The sequence below is a fragment of the Neolamprologus brichardi genome, chromosome 5 (genome assembly GCF_056152115.1).
Source record: "Neolamprologus brichardi isolate AB-2024 chromosome 5, ASM5615211v1, whole genome shotgun sequence".
NCBI classification, from domain to species: Eukaryota; Metazoa; Chordata; class Actinopteri; order Cichliformes; family Cichlidae; genus Neolamprologus; species Neolamprologus brichardi.
The window spans coordinates 8813956-8830852 of record NC_142108.1 but is presented as its reverse complement, the minus strand read 5'-3'; the positions used below and the strand labels follow the sequence as shown (position 1 = coordinate 8830852).

General features: G+C 40.0%; 1 protein-coding gene across 2 annotated transcripts; it reads left to right on the top strand.

Annotated features, from left to right (window-relative positions):
• The first annotated feature begins 6195 nt into the window (after positions 1-6195).
• zbtb49 (zinc finger and BTB domain containing 49) lies at positions 6196-11519 on the top strand. 2 transcript variants are annotated; one of them, XM_006784595.3, is made up of 8 exons: positions 6196-6331; positions 6674-6874; positions 6964-8072; positions 8159-8205; positions 8292-8365; positions 8740-8822; positions 8993-9154; positions 10280-11519. In XM_006784595.3, the coding sequence occupies exons 2-8, from the start codon at positions 6723-6725 to the stop codon at positions 10996-10998; spliced, it is 2346 nt and encodes a 781-aa protein (XP_006784658.2). In that variant the 5' UTR covers positions 6196-6331; positions 6674-6722; the 3' UTR covers positions 10999-11519. The 2 variants fall into 2 exon arrangements, with proteins under 2 accessions (XP_006784658.2, XP_006784657.2); XM_006784594.3 differs by having other exon boundaries at positions 8274-8365.
• Positions 11520-16897: the final 5378 nt, after the last annotated feature.

Below are 16897 nucleotides of genomic sequence, written 5' to 3'. Positions count from 1 at the left end.
TAGTATAGTTTTTTATATGTATTTATTTATAGTCTAGTAAACATATATTTAATTATTACTGTTTAAATGACTAATATGTGAGATGTATTAGTAGTGATGTTGTGCTGAGGTTTAAAATGCCTTTTTTGGTATACTTCGAAATGGCAATAAACCATTGATATATATGTCTATGTGCTCATATTTATTTTACCCTACTCAAATTTAATTTATCATACATTTTATTTTGAAAGATTTAAAATGGTTCATTAAAATGTTTTTAAAAGAACCATTTTAAAAAAGGTTCTTTGAAAAACCATTAAAGGTTCCCCAAAGAACCATCAAGAAATGGTTCTTTGGGGAACCTTTAAAGGTTCATCAGTGAACCACTGAAAGAAATAGTTGAACAGAGAAAAATGAGAATATAAAAGTAATTTACTTCATGAAAAAACTCAGTGCTGTAGTAAAGACTAAACATAGGAGAGATAAATAAATTGATGGAGTTACAAACTAAATCAGGTGATCTTTACCTTGAGAAAGCCCAGGGTGCCATTATAAGATCGAGAGCCAAATGGATTGAGGCAGGTGAAAAAAACTCATCATATTTTAGTAAGCTGGAAAAATGTCAACAGCAGAGAAATTTAATCACAAGCTTGTTGATAAATGGGACTGAATGTTAAGATTTCAGAGGGATTGAAAGGGAAGTCTTCACTTTCTATTCCAAGCTGTACTCCTCAGAATATTCAGCAGCTGATGCTGATAGTTTCTTTAATAAGATTCATAAGCTTATCCCATGTATTGACAAACCTTTTAAAGATCTGTGTGATGCAGAGCTTAAAATTGAGGAACTGGATTTATGGTCATGAAAATAGCATTAAAAAAGTCCCCAGGGACAGATGGACTCACTGCCAATTTTTATCAATTCTTCTGGAAGGACCTAAGAACCTTATTATTTGATGCATTAAAAGAATCTATAGAGAAGAAAGAACTGATGCCAAGCATGAAACAAGGGTTGATTACCCTGGTCCCTAAATCAGGTAAGGACAAAAGAATTTTAGACAATTTAAGACCCATCACCTTACTAAACACTGACTATAAGATCCTGTCTGGAGCTGTATCTGAGAGGCTAAAGAAAGGCATCTCAAATATTATCAGTGAAACACAATCAGGTCTTTTGAAAGGAAGACTAATTCATAATAACATTAGCCTGGTTTTGGACCTCCTTGAATAAAGTGAAAAAAATCCAAGAGAGGGGATACATCATGTTCTTGGATTTTTATAAAGCATTTGACTCAGTTGAACATATGTTCATATTAAAAACTCTTAAAAGCAGTCTTTTGGTTTTGGAGAGGAATTTATGAATGTTATAGAGATGTTATATAATGACAACAACAGCTCCGTTTTGCTAGAATGGTACGTGTTCAATGTTTGAGGTCAATAGAGGAATAAGGCAGGGATGTAGCAGCTCACCACTTCTGTTCATAATGGTTGCTGAACTGTTGTCTATTCTGATTAAAAACAGTCACATTGATGGGCTAACTGTGATGGGTGAACAGATAATAATCAGTCAGGTGGCAGATGATACCACCCTGTTTTTAAAAAATTAGGACTAGATTCCTTTAGCTTTACAGCTTCTCCAAAGCTTCTGGCCTACAGCTGAATATTTATAAATGTGAAATACTGGCTCTGCATGAGTGTCCCCTGCAGTCAATAAGTAATATACAGATCAAAAAAGAGGTGAAGTATCTGGGCATTGTAATTTCCAAGGAAAATAAGAATATCTGTGCCAATATAGAAAAATGTAAGTCAATTTTAAACAGGTGGTTGCAGAGGGACATAACTTTATTTGGGAGGATTCTGCTAACCAAAATGGACCGTCTATCCAGCCTTTTCTCTGTCCACATCTCCAAAAAAATCTTAATTTTAGGTTCATATGGAGGAACAAATGTCATTATATAAAGAAAAATGATGTGATTAAAAACTATGAAGAGGGTGGGGCTAATGCCATTGACTTTGATGTTATGAATGATGTACTAAAATTGAAATGGTTAAGATCTTTCATTGGGAACAAAAATTCATTTTGGAACATTATTCCCAATATGATTTTTGGCAAAATGGGTGGAACAGACGTTTTGTTACGTTATGACTTTGTTTGCAGTTCGTTACCTGTTAAACTCTCAGCTTTCCTTCAGCAGGTCCTTCTTTATTGGAAATTAATTTATAAACATAACTTTACTCCTCACGATACCCCTATATGGAACAACAGGTATGTCTGTCTGTGTAGGAAATCTGTGTACATGGATGAATGGAGATCTAAAGGGATTTGGGCTGTAGCTCATTTTATGGTTGAGAATGGGGTCTCATTAAAACATGAGACATTCTGTGAGAAGTTTGATGCACTGCTAAGAGATATAAATCACTAATAAAAGCCATCCCAGCCCCTATGAGATCAATGATCAAAGAAGATATTGTGCACTCTAAAATATTTACTGGACTGAGTTGAATTTGGTGACAGCAGGTTTACAAACAAGGTGATCAGGAATGTTTTGATAAATGAAATTTGTCTTAATCCGGTTAAAAGAAATTATATTCTTAAAGAATTTGAGACCATGGAGGTTAAGGCGATAAGAAGAAAGTATGTCTCACTTCCTCTTTCCCCTAAAGCAGGGGTAGGCAACTCCAGGCCTCGAGTGCCAGTGTCCTGCAGGTTTTGGATCTCACCCTGGGTAAACACATCTGAATCAAATGATTAGTTCATTATCAGGCCTCTGGAGAACGTCAAGACATGGGCTGTATCCCAATTCAGGGTCTGCAGCCTTAAAGGCCGCATTTTAAGGCCGATTATGTCACCGCGACGCGACGAAGGCTGTCCCAATTCGAAGGCTGCTCGAAATGCGGCCCTCAAATGTGTCCTTCATTTCCCTGAATTTTAAGGACGTGGCGGTGTAGACTTCGTGGCCCAACATATCCCAGAATGCATAGCGCGGCGGTGGGTGTGGATAATTTTGCCGAAAAAAACGGCGGATGAGGGGCGCCCGAAGAGTAAACTTTAAGTAAGTAATGAATATCATGTCACTTATTTATGTTCAAATGTTTAATAACGAAGAACATTAAAACATTACTGTTGGCCAAAGTTATGTGACATTAGTGACGTTTGTACTAACTTGGTTTTAAAGCCTTTACTTTAAAATATACGCCGTTCAATAGCTGACCTTAATCTTACAGAGAATGATCAAAGCTCATGTAGAAACAAACAAACAAATGAACAAAAGATTTTCTCCTTCATTTCTGTCAAACAAAGCTGTATGAAACGTTTCCAGCTGTCATGGTTGCTAGGCAACCTGGGAAGCTCGACGGAGGCTAGACCGTCCCATTTCACAAGCCTCGCACTTCCGGCCTTAGCGGTCTTTGAGTATGCGGCCCTTGTGGACCGTTAAGGCTGCGTACTTTAAGGCTGCAGACCCTGAATTGGGATACAGCCATGTTGAGGAGTTAGCCATTTAAATCAGCTCTGTTGGATCAAAGACACATCTAAAACCTGCAGGACACCGGCACTCGAGGCCTGGAGTTGCCTACCCCTGCCCTAAAGTAAAAGAGATGTGTGTAAATTTTGTGGAAATAACATTGAAAATCTGGATCACTTGTTTTTCTACTGTGAATCAGTGCACTGCTTCTGGATTGACATGTGGAGCTGGCTACAGTCCTGTCGGTGTGCGGGGCAAGCCATGTGGCGTTGTGAGAAAAGGACCCAAGATGCAGGCACTGGCTGAGATGCGAGTGAGCTTTATTTACAGAAGGTGAAAGAAAACAAAAGCAAGGATGGCGAGGACAGAACTAAGACATTACCTAAACTGGGGCAATTAATAAACAAACCTGAAATGATAACATGCAGGGAGAAACACGGGATGAGAAGCAGGGAGATGCAGAGAACGCCAACTAATGGAGACAGACCGACAACCAGCAAAGGCAACCCAACACTATAAGGCTGTGTCCCAATTCAGGGTCTGCACGCTTGAAGTACGCGCACCAGAAGACTAAAAAGATGGCTAAGGTCCACCAGGAGAGACTGGACAGTATAGATGTAAAACCAATATGCCAGCAGTTTATCTCAGTTAACGAGAGGAGAAGGCATGTGTTTGGCTCCTTCACATAGTGGACATTGAGTTGTTGTCTGGGGCACCAGTAGTCCATGTCTGTTGCTGTAACAGTAGTTCATGTTTAGAGTAAAACATCCCAGCTCACTGACTTGATCGGAACAATAGTGCCTAAAATGTTGCATAATTTTGCTAAGAGATCTGTTACTTTGTGGTAATCTTAGATGAGTAGTTTTATGGACAAAAACCACCAGGTCATTCAGTGTTCCCTTAGTGCTAATGTATAAGAGATGTTGGTGTAGTATAACTGAACTAATGTTGTTAAGTCCTTGAAGTCATATTCTTTTATTCTCATGACTTTATTTGAAGCTATTTTTTATTTTTGTATGATACCTGATTCATATGGATTATGGCTGAAGTAAACTAAAGCCCAAAATACTTAGTCAGTCATTTGTTTAATAGCAATTTAACATTATATAATTCACATATAAAACTATGAATTGTAATTTTTAATGGTTTAAAAGCATGCAAAATAGCATATGTACGCAAGTATATTTCTCCTTTTTTTTTTAAATCAAGAAGCAAAGACAAAAAGGAAAAAAAAAAAAGAAACCGGGCAGGGTTCAGTCCCCACCAATGCCAAAACCAAATCTACACCCTTGTCCTGACTGATGACCTGGCCTGATTCTTTTACAACCCGCATAACAAGTTCTTCCACACAGATTTACACCGAAAATCTGTATATTTTTCTTTCTGTTGATGCGTGATCGATATTAAATTGATTAACCATTTCTTTGTTCACAATGACCGATCCCCCATCTTTCATGTTTTCTGCTGTGATTTCTGTAAAGGTTGCTGTGTCATCACTGCTGATACTGTCTGGATTACTCAAGGCTGTGTTATTGTCTTTTTTGTTTTTTGGTGTTTTCGTATGGAAATCAGGCTCCAGTTGTTAAAGCAGGACAATTTCCTAATGGCCTTATATTTTTGGGGCATTTGTTCCTTGCAGCTGCAAGTTTTAGCAGGGAAGGCCACTGATTTTTGGGGGCTTGTTTCCTGGGCAGGCCTCAGTGCTACACCTGCCAAATCCGAACACAGGTCCAACATGTTGCATATAGACTCTATAGTGGTGCGATCTGGGTGACCTGCCTGAAATCTCTCCCACTATTCTTTTGTAATGTTTTTTTTTTGTACTGTTCAAGGAGTTGCCTCACAGTGTTTGCTGTGGCATTTTTCGGATTATACGTGGCTGTGTAATCTTCTATTATGTTTGAATTTGCATTTCTTTGTTGAGAATTTAGAGTCGCTTTGTTAAAGATAAAGGTTTTTTAACCTCTGTTCATAGCCATATATGCTATCCCAAAGGTGTTTTGCCTTCCTATATGAGAATATAGGCTCCGCCTTGTCTTTTGATCTTAACAGATCTTTACGTGCAGGTGAATGAATTTACCCTGACTAAAAGGACCATCTATTTGTTTTTGTTTTTTTCGGTTTTATACAAATCTTTTGGTTGGATTTTCATGCCTGGCTTCAATCAAGTGAGATTCAAATGACCCCATTTACCTTAAATATGATATTGTTTGGAATGTTTCTGAAGGAAAAGAAAGTCAATTATGGTGTTAATGTTCTATTAATCTTGTGTAAGCAATATATACATAAATGTAATTTTTTAAGACCAAACCAACCTTACTTCACTGGAAAAACTACCTGAACCTGCTGTTTAAATCTTTGACTTTCGTTAAAAAGAAAAAGGCTGCATTTTTTGTTTCCTTTTTGGAAGATTTTGATTTAGTGAGTTAATATTCTGTTAACTTTTATGACCCCGTCTTTATGTCTTCTTTTTCTTCTTACAAAGGTTGAAAATTGTATTTTCTGAATGTATGATATATGGTGCATTTTGTTTGTATGTTGATTTTGCTAATAAAAAAAAATTTTTAAAAAAAAAAAACCGGACCGTTTGGTTGCTACATTATTAGTCTTCCCTGTGCAAATGCAATCAAAGAAAAGTTCCGAGCAGGGTGGAAACGAGCCTCATGTAACATTTTTTTTTTACAAGTATGAACCACGTGGTTACTTTTAGCATGTCCTCTCCTTACAGTGACTTTACCCGTTCCATTATTTAACACGGTATATCTGTATAGTGGTTAACGGTATTTATTAGCTTTTAGCAACTCGAAATTCAAGCTACACCAGGAAGTGACGTATTATCATGCCTGTCGAAAAGTGACCTATCATCCAAATAAAAGTTGGAATCCTTTAATGTAAGTTTAACTCCCATCTTTATGGGCTAAGATAATATATAAGTCACAGTACCGAGGAGCAGTTCTCGGTTGCAAATGTAATGCATTCGGGATTTTGTGCTCAATCGATTTACGCCGCTTAATAACATGGGTGGCTAGCGTAGCTTTGTAGCTAAGCTTAGCAGTTTGTGTCCAATTTTTGCATGGGTGGTCTTGCTGCAGAGGCACACTGGATTCTGCGCGGCTGTTGAATCCCATATGTTCGAAACTGCTCTTAGCGCTTCCTGGCTCGCTGGCAGGAGAAATGACAACTCTGGTTAATCACTCGTTGTTGTTGTTTTTTTAAAACTTGTGTCACCTTAGCTCGCTTTTTGATGAAGACTTGAGTGAGTGGTGGAGCCGCTGAGTAACCATGGACAGTTTGTCCAGCCACAGCTCCTACCTCCTCCAGCAGCTTCAGGAGCAGAGGATTCAGGGTCTGCTCTGTGACTGCATGCTGGTGGTCAAAGGTGTTTGCTTCAAAGCCCACAAAAACGTCCTGGCCGCCTTCAGCTCCTATTTCAGGTGCCATTATCTCTTTTGTAATAAACGTTAATCATACCGAGTTGCTTCAAGGTTTCCAGATGCATTAAGTATTACTCTGATCTTTTCAGGTCCTTGTTCCAAAATTCCCCCAGTCAGAAGAATGACGTGTTCAACCTAGTTATCCAGGATGTCAGTGGCATTGGCCAGATATTGGACTACATGTATACCTCCCATCTTGATATCAACCAAGATAATGTGCAAGCACTCCTAGATATCGCACAGTGTTTGCAGGTTCCGAATGTGCAGAGCATGTGCAATGCTTTCCTCAAGCCCTGTCCTCCACCAGTGGAAATGCCTTCGTTTTCGCTCTCAGGCATGTTGGGTTCAGAGCATGACTGCCTGCTTGGAAGCAATCTTCCTAACGATGTTGACCTGCCCTGTCCCTCTGAATCCCAGAGGCCTGGCTTCAGCAGTGACATGGACCACACCAGAAGGATGCCAATTCCTGTGCCTAACAGCAGCTCACACTGTGAAATGGGTAGCAGCTCTCAGGCACCAGTAGAAAAGCAGCTAGTTCATGGGTACAAGCTCCGCAACTTCTACAGTAAGCAGTACTTTAAACAAAGTGCAATACAGAGCAATAGTGCAAATTCAAGCCAGGGCCCTTCAGTGGTGGAAGAGCAGCAGTGTCAACTTGCGATAAACCAGGCAGGCAACAGCACCCCTGTGAACTCAGGAAACACAGTTCAGCCTAATCAGTCTTCCATATCAGTGAGTGTGGACAGGAACCCTGACTCTTCTCTCACACCCTCAGATAATCTAAACACTCCTAACCCAGACTCCTCAATGAACAAGCCAATGCGCCCAAAGAAGGCCGTCTACCTGAAGAAATATAACTATCTTCGGTCTCAGAAGGCTTTGGAGGAGATGTGCACTGAATCAGTTATTGAACCTGTCCTTAGCTGTTCAAAGGAGAGCCTTCAAGGAGAGACAGTGGTCCAGGTTCAAGCACCAGAAGCTCCTGTAGAAGATAGCACTGCAGCCAGAGATGAGGTTGCAGACACAGCTGCAGATGCACAGCTTCCCAGTCCTCCACCTGTGAATGAAGAGGAGCAAAATCTAAAGCCTGTGCCGGAGCCAGCTCAGCAATCGGGACACAAGCAGTACTGCTGTGAGGTGTGTGGGAAGATCTTCAAACACCCGAGCAACCTGGAGCTGCACAAGCGCTCGCATACCGGTATTTCCTGATTTTAACGGCTCTAGAATCACACATTTAAGGTTGAATTATAGGAATGAGGCATAAACTGATCTGTTCTGTTATAGGCGAGAAGCCCTTTCAGTGCAACGTTTGTGGAAGAAACTTCTCACAGGTATTTTCTTTTGTGCTCTTCTAATTTAATAGTTATTCTTAGATGTTCATATTAAACTCAGATGTCAGACGGATTCTGTCTTACAGGCTGGAAATTTACAGACACATTTGCGGCGTCATTCTGGGGAAAAACCATACATCTGTGAGCTGTGCGGGAAAAGGTAAAGTGAATTGGATTGATTTTCATTTGTCTTCTTTTGCCATCTCCCTGTCTCTACTTTAAGCATTTTCTTGGTTTAACTGAGTTTGCCTTTACTAAGACAAAAAGTGCTTCCAAAGTTTTCCCAGGCTTGTTAATATTATTCTGTCACTTGTTCAACTTCACACATAAATAATTGTAGTTGCATAATAACACACTAATGAGGAACTGCTGTGAGTAATTAACAAAGTGAAAGAAAATAGAATTTTCGTGCGTAGCACATAATATACTATAATATCCAATAAATACATGATATGATATTTTCCACTTACCATATAGAGATATCAAAACTGATGATTTCTTTACTGTCCTTTATTATTCATCTGTGTTTTCCAGCTTTACCGCATCAGGGGATGTCCAACGTCACAAAGTGGTGCACACAGGAGAGAAGCCACATCTGTGTGACATATGTGGCCGAGGTTTGTGGCATCTCTCAGCACGAGCAATAATCTCAGTCAGTCATTTGATAATACAACAATCTGAGAATTTGTAATGTCATGCTGCTAAAGTGAGCTCCTGCTGATGTTTAATAGTAGCTTGAACTGCTTTTATTGAAAAATGCATTTCTTGTTCCCTGTTTATTGTTCAGGATTTAACAACTTGAGCAATCTAAAGGAGCACAAAAGGACTCACGCTACAGACAAGACGTTCACCTGTGACCAGTGTGGAAAGTCCTTCAACACGCACAGAAAGCTTCTGAAGCACAAGGCCCGGCATGCTGGGGAAAAACCTCATAGCTGCGCCACCTGTGGTAAGTTATAATGTCACAATCTATTTAAAAAAATATTTTGAAGAGTCTACAACAGGCCCAGTTATTTAACATAACTTTCAGCAATATTTTAGTAATGGAAAATCAAATCTATTCTCAGGTTGGAATAAAAAAAAGTCCGGACTAGAAACTTCCTAGCAGCCAAACTGTTAGGTGGAGCTCGACACTGGTTGGTTAAATAGTTCCCATTTTTGAAAACAAAAAACAGCAAAATGCACAAAAAAGAAAAAGAATATTCAACTGCTAGTATTGTATTTTGAATACTTTGTAAAGTCACTTTAAGTACTTTTAGTGCAGTTAAATCAACACATTTTAGGGTCAACGTGAAAGAAATCCAGATGTGATATGTGAATGTGAGATCAGAGGTCTAATTTGACACCATATTTGGATGCAAACTTTAATGTGATATTTAGAATCCCCATTTACCCGTATGATTTCCTAAATATCATCAATACAAACAATGGCTGTAAGAAACAGTAGCTCTACATAGCCTTATTATTCTCACTTTGACCTTTGACGTAGATTAATCTTTTGACCTTAAAGAAGAGGTCAGAGGTCAGCTATGATATGATATTTTCAATACTGTTATTGTTCATCTATATGCTGACTATACCCACCAAACTAGTTATAAGGCTTTTTATACATTTTCAAACAACAAATCATTCAGTTGACCTTAAAGACCTTTGTGGAAGTAAGCATAATTTTAATGCATAACATAACATAGGCTCCTTGATGGATGTAATTACCATTAACAATGTACAATTTTGCCACAAAGGTAGACCCAACACCAAAACAGCAGCTGTCTCTGTTCCCTTCACAGACATTGTTTCAGTCTTATAGAGCCATGTTTTACAACAATTTGTACTGACACACTCGAAATCGACACTACAGCCAAAGTTGTTGCAATATTATTACATTAGCTAACAAGTCCAGCTGGTCTTGGAATGCAGTGGAAAGCCAAAAGCGTAAATGGCATTTACCTGCATATTCTTTAAGGCTCTTAAAGCTTGTTTTTCTATGACCGCATTTTTCCCCCCATGTTATCATTGTTTAAACATGATGTGCACACGGTGTTATTCATTTGAGATTTCTTATGAATTAATACAGGGAAGTGTTTCATTGGCTCAGGAGACCTACAGCGTCACATACGGTCACACACTGGCGAGAAACCTTACATCTGCAATACCTGTGGAAAGAGCTTTACCCGGTCTGCCATGTTGAGAAGACATAGCAACATGCACTGCAAGGGACCTCCAGTTGAGAGTCAGGTCACTGTCAACTCTGAGCAGACACATAGCGCAGATGGCGGCACGTCATTACCCAAAGCTGTCAGCCACAGTAAACCTGCTGCTGCCAGTGAGCAGCATTTCTCTGCTATGATGCCCCACACAGAGTTAGAGAAATCCTCAGCGCCGGCTCCTTCGCCACCACAAGCAACACCACATATAGAGACTTCACCTCCCAGCATTCAACTGAGCCCAGGATCTACCCCGCTTCCAGAGCTGCGCTCCCTGGTTCCCCATTACCTCCTTTCATCCGGCCACCAGGAAAGAACTGCAACCCTATCTGCCACAGATCGTACGAAGCTGGCCAAACCCCACGTATTGCAGGAAGCGCCATATGGTCCGTATGTTGAGAACGGGAACATGCCAATGGATAGAGGCCCAGCGGGGAGGCCCTACCTGCCTCCTACAGACAATTACTGCAGTTCCCTCACAGGGACAAGCAGGCCCTATAGGTCCAGTGAAGGCCAGTTTATCTCTAGTGTAACTCTGTGGGGCCTAGCAATGAAAACGCTCCAGAATGATAACGACATGGAGCAGTAAGCATGTCATGTCACACAGCATTGCCGGATCAGCTACCCAGTGTACTTAAGTGACTTTTACTCAACTGATTCATATTTCTACCACCTGGATCATGAGGGACATCAAATCAGAAAGGACGGGGCCTTCTCTCTCACTAGTCTGCTAAGTGGAGTAGACCGGAGAGCAGCTAGAACAGCAGTTTGCTTGAGACAAATGATAAGCTGAGGGGCTGTACAAGACCCAGTATAAGATATTATCCTGAACTCTAAATCATGCAAAACTGAGATCTGCAAGGCACTGACGTCGCAGTGCAGCGGGAATTTTCAGGGCTCTGGGATTCAGTGGGATTTATCGTTTGAAAATTTATTGTTCCAAATCGAAATATCCCAGGATGCATCATGCATCAGCTACATTCTTTCATTTGGTTTGTACTGCGCTGCACTTTAAGATGTAAAGAAATGGGCTTGTTACTGATTAAATATTAGTGCAAGATCTCTCTGTGATATATTTATGTAAGAATTAAAGACCTACCCTTTCTGTATTGTAATGTCTCAGTTTTATTTAAAAGGAAGACATTAACTTACACAGCATTTTAGTTTTTCCAGTGTTCACTGTGTAGCAGGCGAATAGCTATATGGGGAAGATATATTAAATTTAATGTTTAGGGTCAGCTAAGCAAATACTTTTTTTGTTCTTGTTTGTATAAAATGAAATATTAAATTTATATATATATATATATATATATATATATATATATATAAGCAAATTTTAAGCTGCGCTAATATTACTGGAAAACTGAATTTCTAGTGCTGTCAGCATTAGGTTACTCAGTGTGCCACTGGAACACACAATTCAGTTATCATTCACTCATGAATGTTTGCTTTATGATGTAAACTAAACACCAATTAGCAGATCCTCACTGTGATAGAATAATACTTCAGCTGCTCAAGCTTCGACGTCAAACGATAAATGTTTGTAACGGCAATGACAAAAGTCATGTTTCATAGTCATCTGTCCCTATAAATAACCCACTATATATCTGTATATAATTTTTTTTAGATTATAATGTCAACTGTAAAATTTTTGTATAACTAAGCTCTGCCCAAGTAGAAATGTATAAAGGTGCTTCATCCACAGCAGCAGCTTTACTGTGCAGCAAAAGCCTGCAGTTGCAAGGTGCAATGCTTAAAGAGGACAACAGAGGGAGCTGTAAGATATGTAACACCGGTGTTCTGAGAAACCATCCTACTCTGACAAATCGTCCTACCCGTATTATAATTTTACGGTGACTTGTGACTAAACCTAACCCTACCTCTAACCATAACCATAACTATGGGCTCAAATAGAAATATTTTGTACTTGTAAATCAGGATTTGTATGTGTAAAAGTAATTTGTGTGTGTGTAAAAAAGATTTGTGTGTGGACTTAGCCAAAATATACGTGTGAAACTCTGCACTCAAGTTTCAAGTTACAAGTACGAATTTTGACCCAGTTTTTCTTGCTTTCATCTGATTGGCCAATGTCATGTCAATCACAATGTCAATCGGAGGGGCCAAACCTGTCTGCGCAGAAACATTGGGTAGGATGTTTTTTGAGGTAGGATGGATTCCCAGAACACCAGCCCACTCTGCTCTCAGGCACCGAGGTATGGGGTATGCTTAAAGGGACTGATTTGGTGTTATGGATCCTGTCGGTGAATGTTGAAGACGAGGCATTCAAAAAGTGATATTTCCACTCACCACACACCCAGTGAACACCAAGCATCAGTAAACATTGTGCAAACGCACTGCAGCATGTCGGGTAAAAAGTGCACTGAGCTTTCTTTACAAGATAGGCAGCTGATAATTGGCCGTCATTGCCACAGTATACAGCCCCCGTTACTCCATGCCTGCTAGATAGGTTGCCTAGCAACACATAGGATCAATCTGTTATCATGTTGTTCATTCGTTGCCTTTACTCCAACTACGATGGGAAAGGTGGCAGGCACTCTGGGTAGAGAGGTGTGCCTAACCATGATGCACCTCTTACATCCTGAGTGGGGTGTCATGCCACAAAAATTAACACCTCACAGTATCCTTGTATCTCTCATGTAGCTGTGATATTAATAATTAAGCTTAGGATAGTGGTGTTTTTTTAAATAACTCACTTTGCTTTGCTGAAAGCGGTTACATTTCACTACACAGAGAAGTTATTTAAACCATGGTCAGCTTGAGTGCATTCTCCCTTTACAGCAGATACCAAAGTGTGAGAGCGTGAAGAAATCCCGTCTGTCCTTCGCAACAGCAGACTGACCCTTTTTCCTAGACTATCAAAGTCTCCCAAATGGAAATTCTATTTATACAGAAATATTTTATGTTTATAAGCTGAACGGTAAACAATCAGAAAATCTTTACAATGATGATGACTGAGCTCATATAATGCTCATATCCAACATTTTCTGTCACAAGTGCAATTTATTGTCGCTCATGTGTCCTCTGCCTTCAGCAGAAAATTCAACAAAAATGGCACAAAAATATAAAACACGGATTACGTTTTGGATGTTTCTTTTTGCCTGGATGTTTACACAAGGGAAACACTTATGTGCACCTAAACCACCGTTCCCATAGAAACCTTGCTTTTCATATATTCATTATATGGCAATAACTACACCAGTTTGACTCTCTGCCAGCTAAACGAGTGACTTTGAGGGTGAATCCTCTCTGCTCATGACCCCCATTTCTCACTCTGTGTCGCTGCTTCCCTCTCCCCTCGTGCTAAAGTTAATCCTGATTATGTACGCCATCTAACTGGTGCAAAATGAGACCCAGCCTAATGCCATTTTACACAGAAACGCTTCCAAAGCCTGTCTTTTGTTCCAGCATCTAATCACGTTTCACTGCTTTGTGTTGTCACAGGCATATGAGGATAGGTTTAATTAACAAGTGAGTGTGAAATATATAAATCCAACCAAATTTGGCTGACTGGGACATTTCATCGCAGAAACTGAGCAGTCAGCTTTAACCTCAGGCGAACAACTCAGTTTTTTTCTTTTCTTTATTTTGCTGCTTTTTGTCTGTATTTGTAGTGACTGTTATCCCCAAATCTTTAGCATTTTTTGGGGGGGATTTTTTGTTTGTTTAGATTAAAAAAAAAAACCCACCCATATATCTCTTCATACTCTTCAGATGAAAATCAACAAATAGCCTCTATTACCTTTCAAAAGTCATGGATGGTTTCACCTGCTGTGCACCACAGCTTTATTATCGCGCTTATGTCTGCATCAGCACCAGAGATGTGAACGTGTTCTGGCAGCGGTTTCAGCCAAGTAGTAATTGCTGTGGAGCTGCGGCTTGTTGCTGTGTTGGATGAGATGGATAAGTGGCTGACCTAGTCTCTGCGCTATAATTCCTCTGTGTGTCACAATATGAAAGAGGCTTAAGCAGAGGAGAAGAATGGTGATTGTTCCTACTGTTGCTTTGCTGCTTCTCTCTGCTGTTTCTCACTGCTTTTCTCTTCTCCTCAGACAGCAGCTACCTGCTTAGCTCCAACCGTTTCACTCCAACCCGGCCAATACATAACTACACAGGCGTTATCATAGCATAGACCGATGCACACAGTGCTACCAGATTAATGTGAAGTTGTCAGGGTCACCTGTTAAGTGGTGCTGTAACCATCAAATGTGTACAGAAATGTGCAGTCTGTGGTTTTAACACACTCACTTGTTCAGTGAGGTTTGTAGTTAAATGCACACTGTGGATATGCCATTTCACATTTATGCTGTCATACCCCCAATTCTCTCTCTACAATCATTATCTTCCTCCATGTCCTGCTTTCTCTTGCACACACACCCACACACACTAAATACACACACGCTGGCCTTTAGCTACTGTACCCAGGTGTGTTTTCTCTCTGGGTCTGCACAATATACTTCCAGTTTCCTAAGATGCGTTTAGACACCTGTCAGTGTGTGTGACAGGTTATTCTTTGTTTCCCCCCCTCAGGCAATGAAATGAGGTTGTTTCAGCACACATACAGTAAAGCTCATGATGGGAAGGAATGAAGAGCTGATTTTATAACCAACCATGTGGCTGGTTGTCCACGCTAATGCCACCAGTTCTAATTTGTAACTCTATTCCAAATATTACAGTGACATGCTGTGAGAAAATTGAGAGATGATTGGCTACATCTGGGATCCCCTCGGGTACTGTGTGTCTATTTGTAGGTTGTTGTGTCCCTACATGTTTAAAGACAGCAGCAGTTCAGTTCTTCAACATGGGTGTGCTGTCAGTAACTAGAGCTTCAAGAAGACTGAACCGTTCCAGGCAGGTCAAAATGTCTGCTCCAGTTGATGAGAATAGAGAAGTAGTTTCACATTAAAAAAAACCCCAAACACATTTACCAGAAGATTCTGTATAGCAGGGGTTCCCAATCCCAGTCCACGAGGGCCGGTGTCCCTGCAGGTTTTAGATGTGTCCTTGATCCATCACAGATTGATTTAAATGGATAAATTACCTTCTCATCATGTCTTGAAGTTCTCCAGAGGCCTGGTAATGAGCTAATCATTTGATTCAGGTGTGTTGACCCAGGGTGAGATCTAAAACCTGCAGGGACACCGGCCCTCGTGGACTGGGATTGGGGACCCCTGCTGTATAGTAATCAGGGTGAGAAAGCTTGAGATATAAGCGGAGCACAAACACTTACAATAAATACATATACTTGAGATATATGTTGTATAGTGGTGAATTTCAGGGACGTCAGTTTATGAATTTATTTACCTTAGACAGTTTGTCTTTGTGCTTTGCGGAGCTAATCTCAGCAGCTGTGGCCTAATATGGCAATATCTTTCATGTTACTGTAGCAAGACAGCAAAACAGTTTTGTGAAAAAAGACAATACACTATAAGGACTGAATCAAATATCATCTAGTCCTTACCAGGCCTTCCAATTAAGTAAATTTAACAGTGTCACATGGTACTACACAGTTTCATTATTCACTCTATTTATATAGCACCAAATCACAACAGCACACACCTTAAGGTACTTAATATTTTAAAGTAAAGACCCTGCAACTATACAGAGAAAACAACAACAAACCAACGACCCCCCTATGTTCAAGCACTTGGCAACAGTGGGAAGGAAAAACTCTGTGGAGGGAGAACCCTCCACAAAAAAAGTTTTTGTATCTGTTTATGTATTTAACATATGCATAAGAGCTGGGGGGCAATTGCAGTTGCTGCCCCATGCCCCCCTGTAGATCCTCCCCTGCCCCTCCACCACTGCTTGGGTTTCCCTAAATATGCTGCTTTTTGCAGTCAAACATCACCACTTTGGTCTTTTCTGTCCAAATGACATTCTTTCAAAAGTCTTATGGTTTGTGCACATGCAACTTTGCAATCCTAAGACGTGCTGCCATGTTTTTTTTGTTGGTTTGTTGGTTTGAGAAGAGACTTTCTCTTGGCAGTTGTTCCACTTGGCACTTGGCAGTTGTTTTACTGCACAAAAGGACGAGATAAACGGTAAAGTGGAAAACTGCATCCATTGTGCTGCTAACAAAACTTTGGTTCTTTGCAAGCATCCACAGAGAGCATGCTAATGCTAAACTAGTCAAGAACCCAAGGTGAAAGTGTTGGCAATTTCTCAGATTTATATTGTTAAATGATGATTATGAATGTGTTTCAGCTATTTTTTGAGTAATGACTCAAACACTGATCTCAACAAAGAGGAGAAATACCTCAGCAAACAAGCACAAACATTTGACCCAAAGCATACAATTAATTTGCATGAATGTAATTTTTTTTTTATTTCTGCTTAGCACTAGTGGTTAATCTCAAAGAGCCGATGAGAATCTAAAAAAGACTTGATAAGGAATCGATTTGATAAGTGATATCAATAATGGAAATTGAATTGGTAAATCTTATCAATATCCATCCCTAACCCTAACC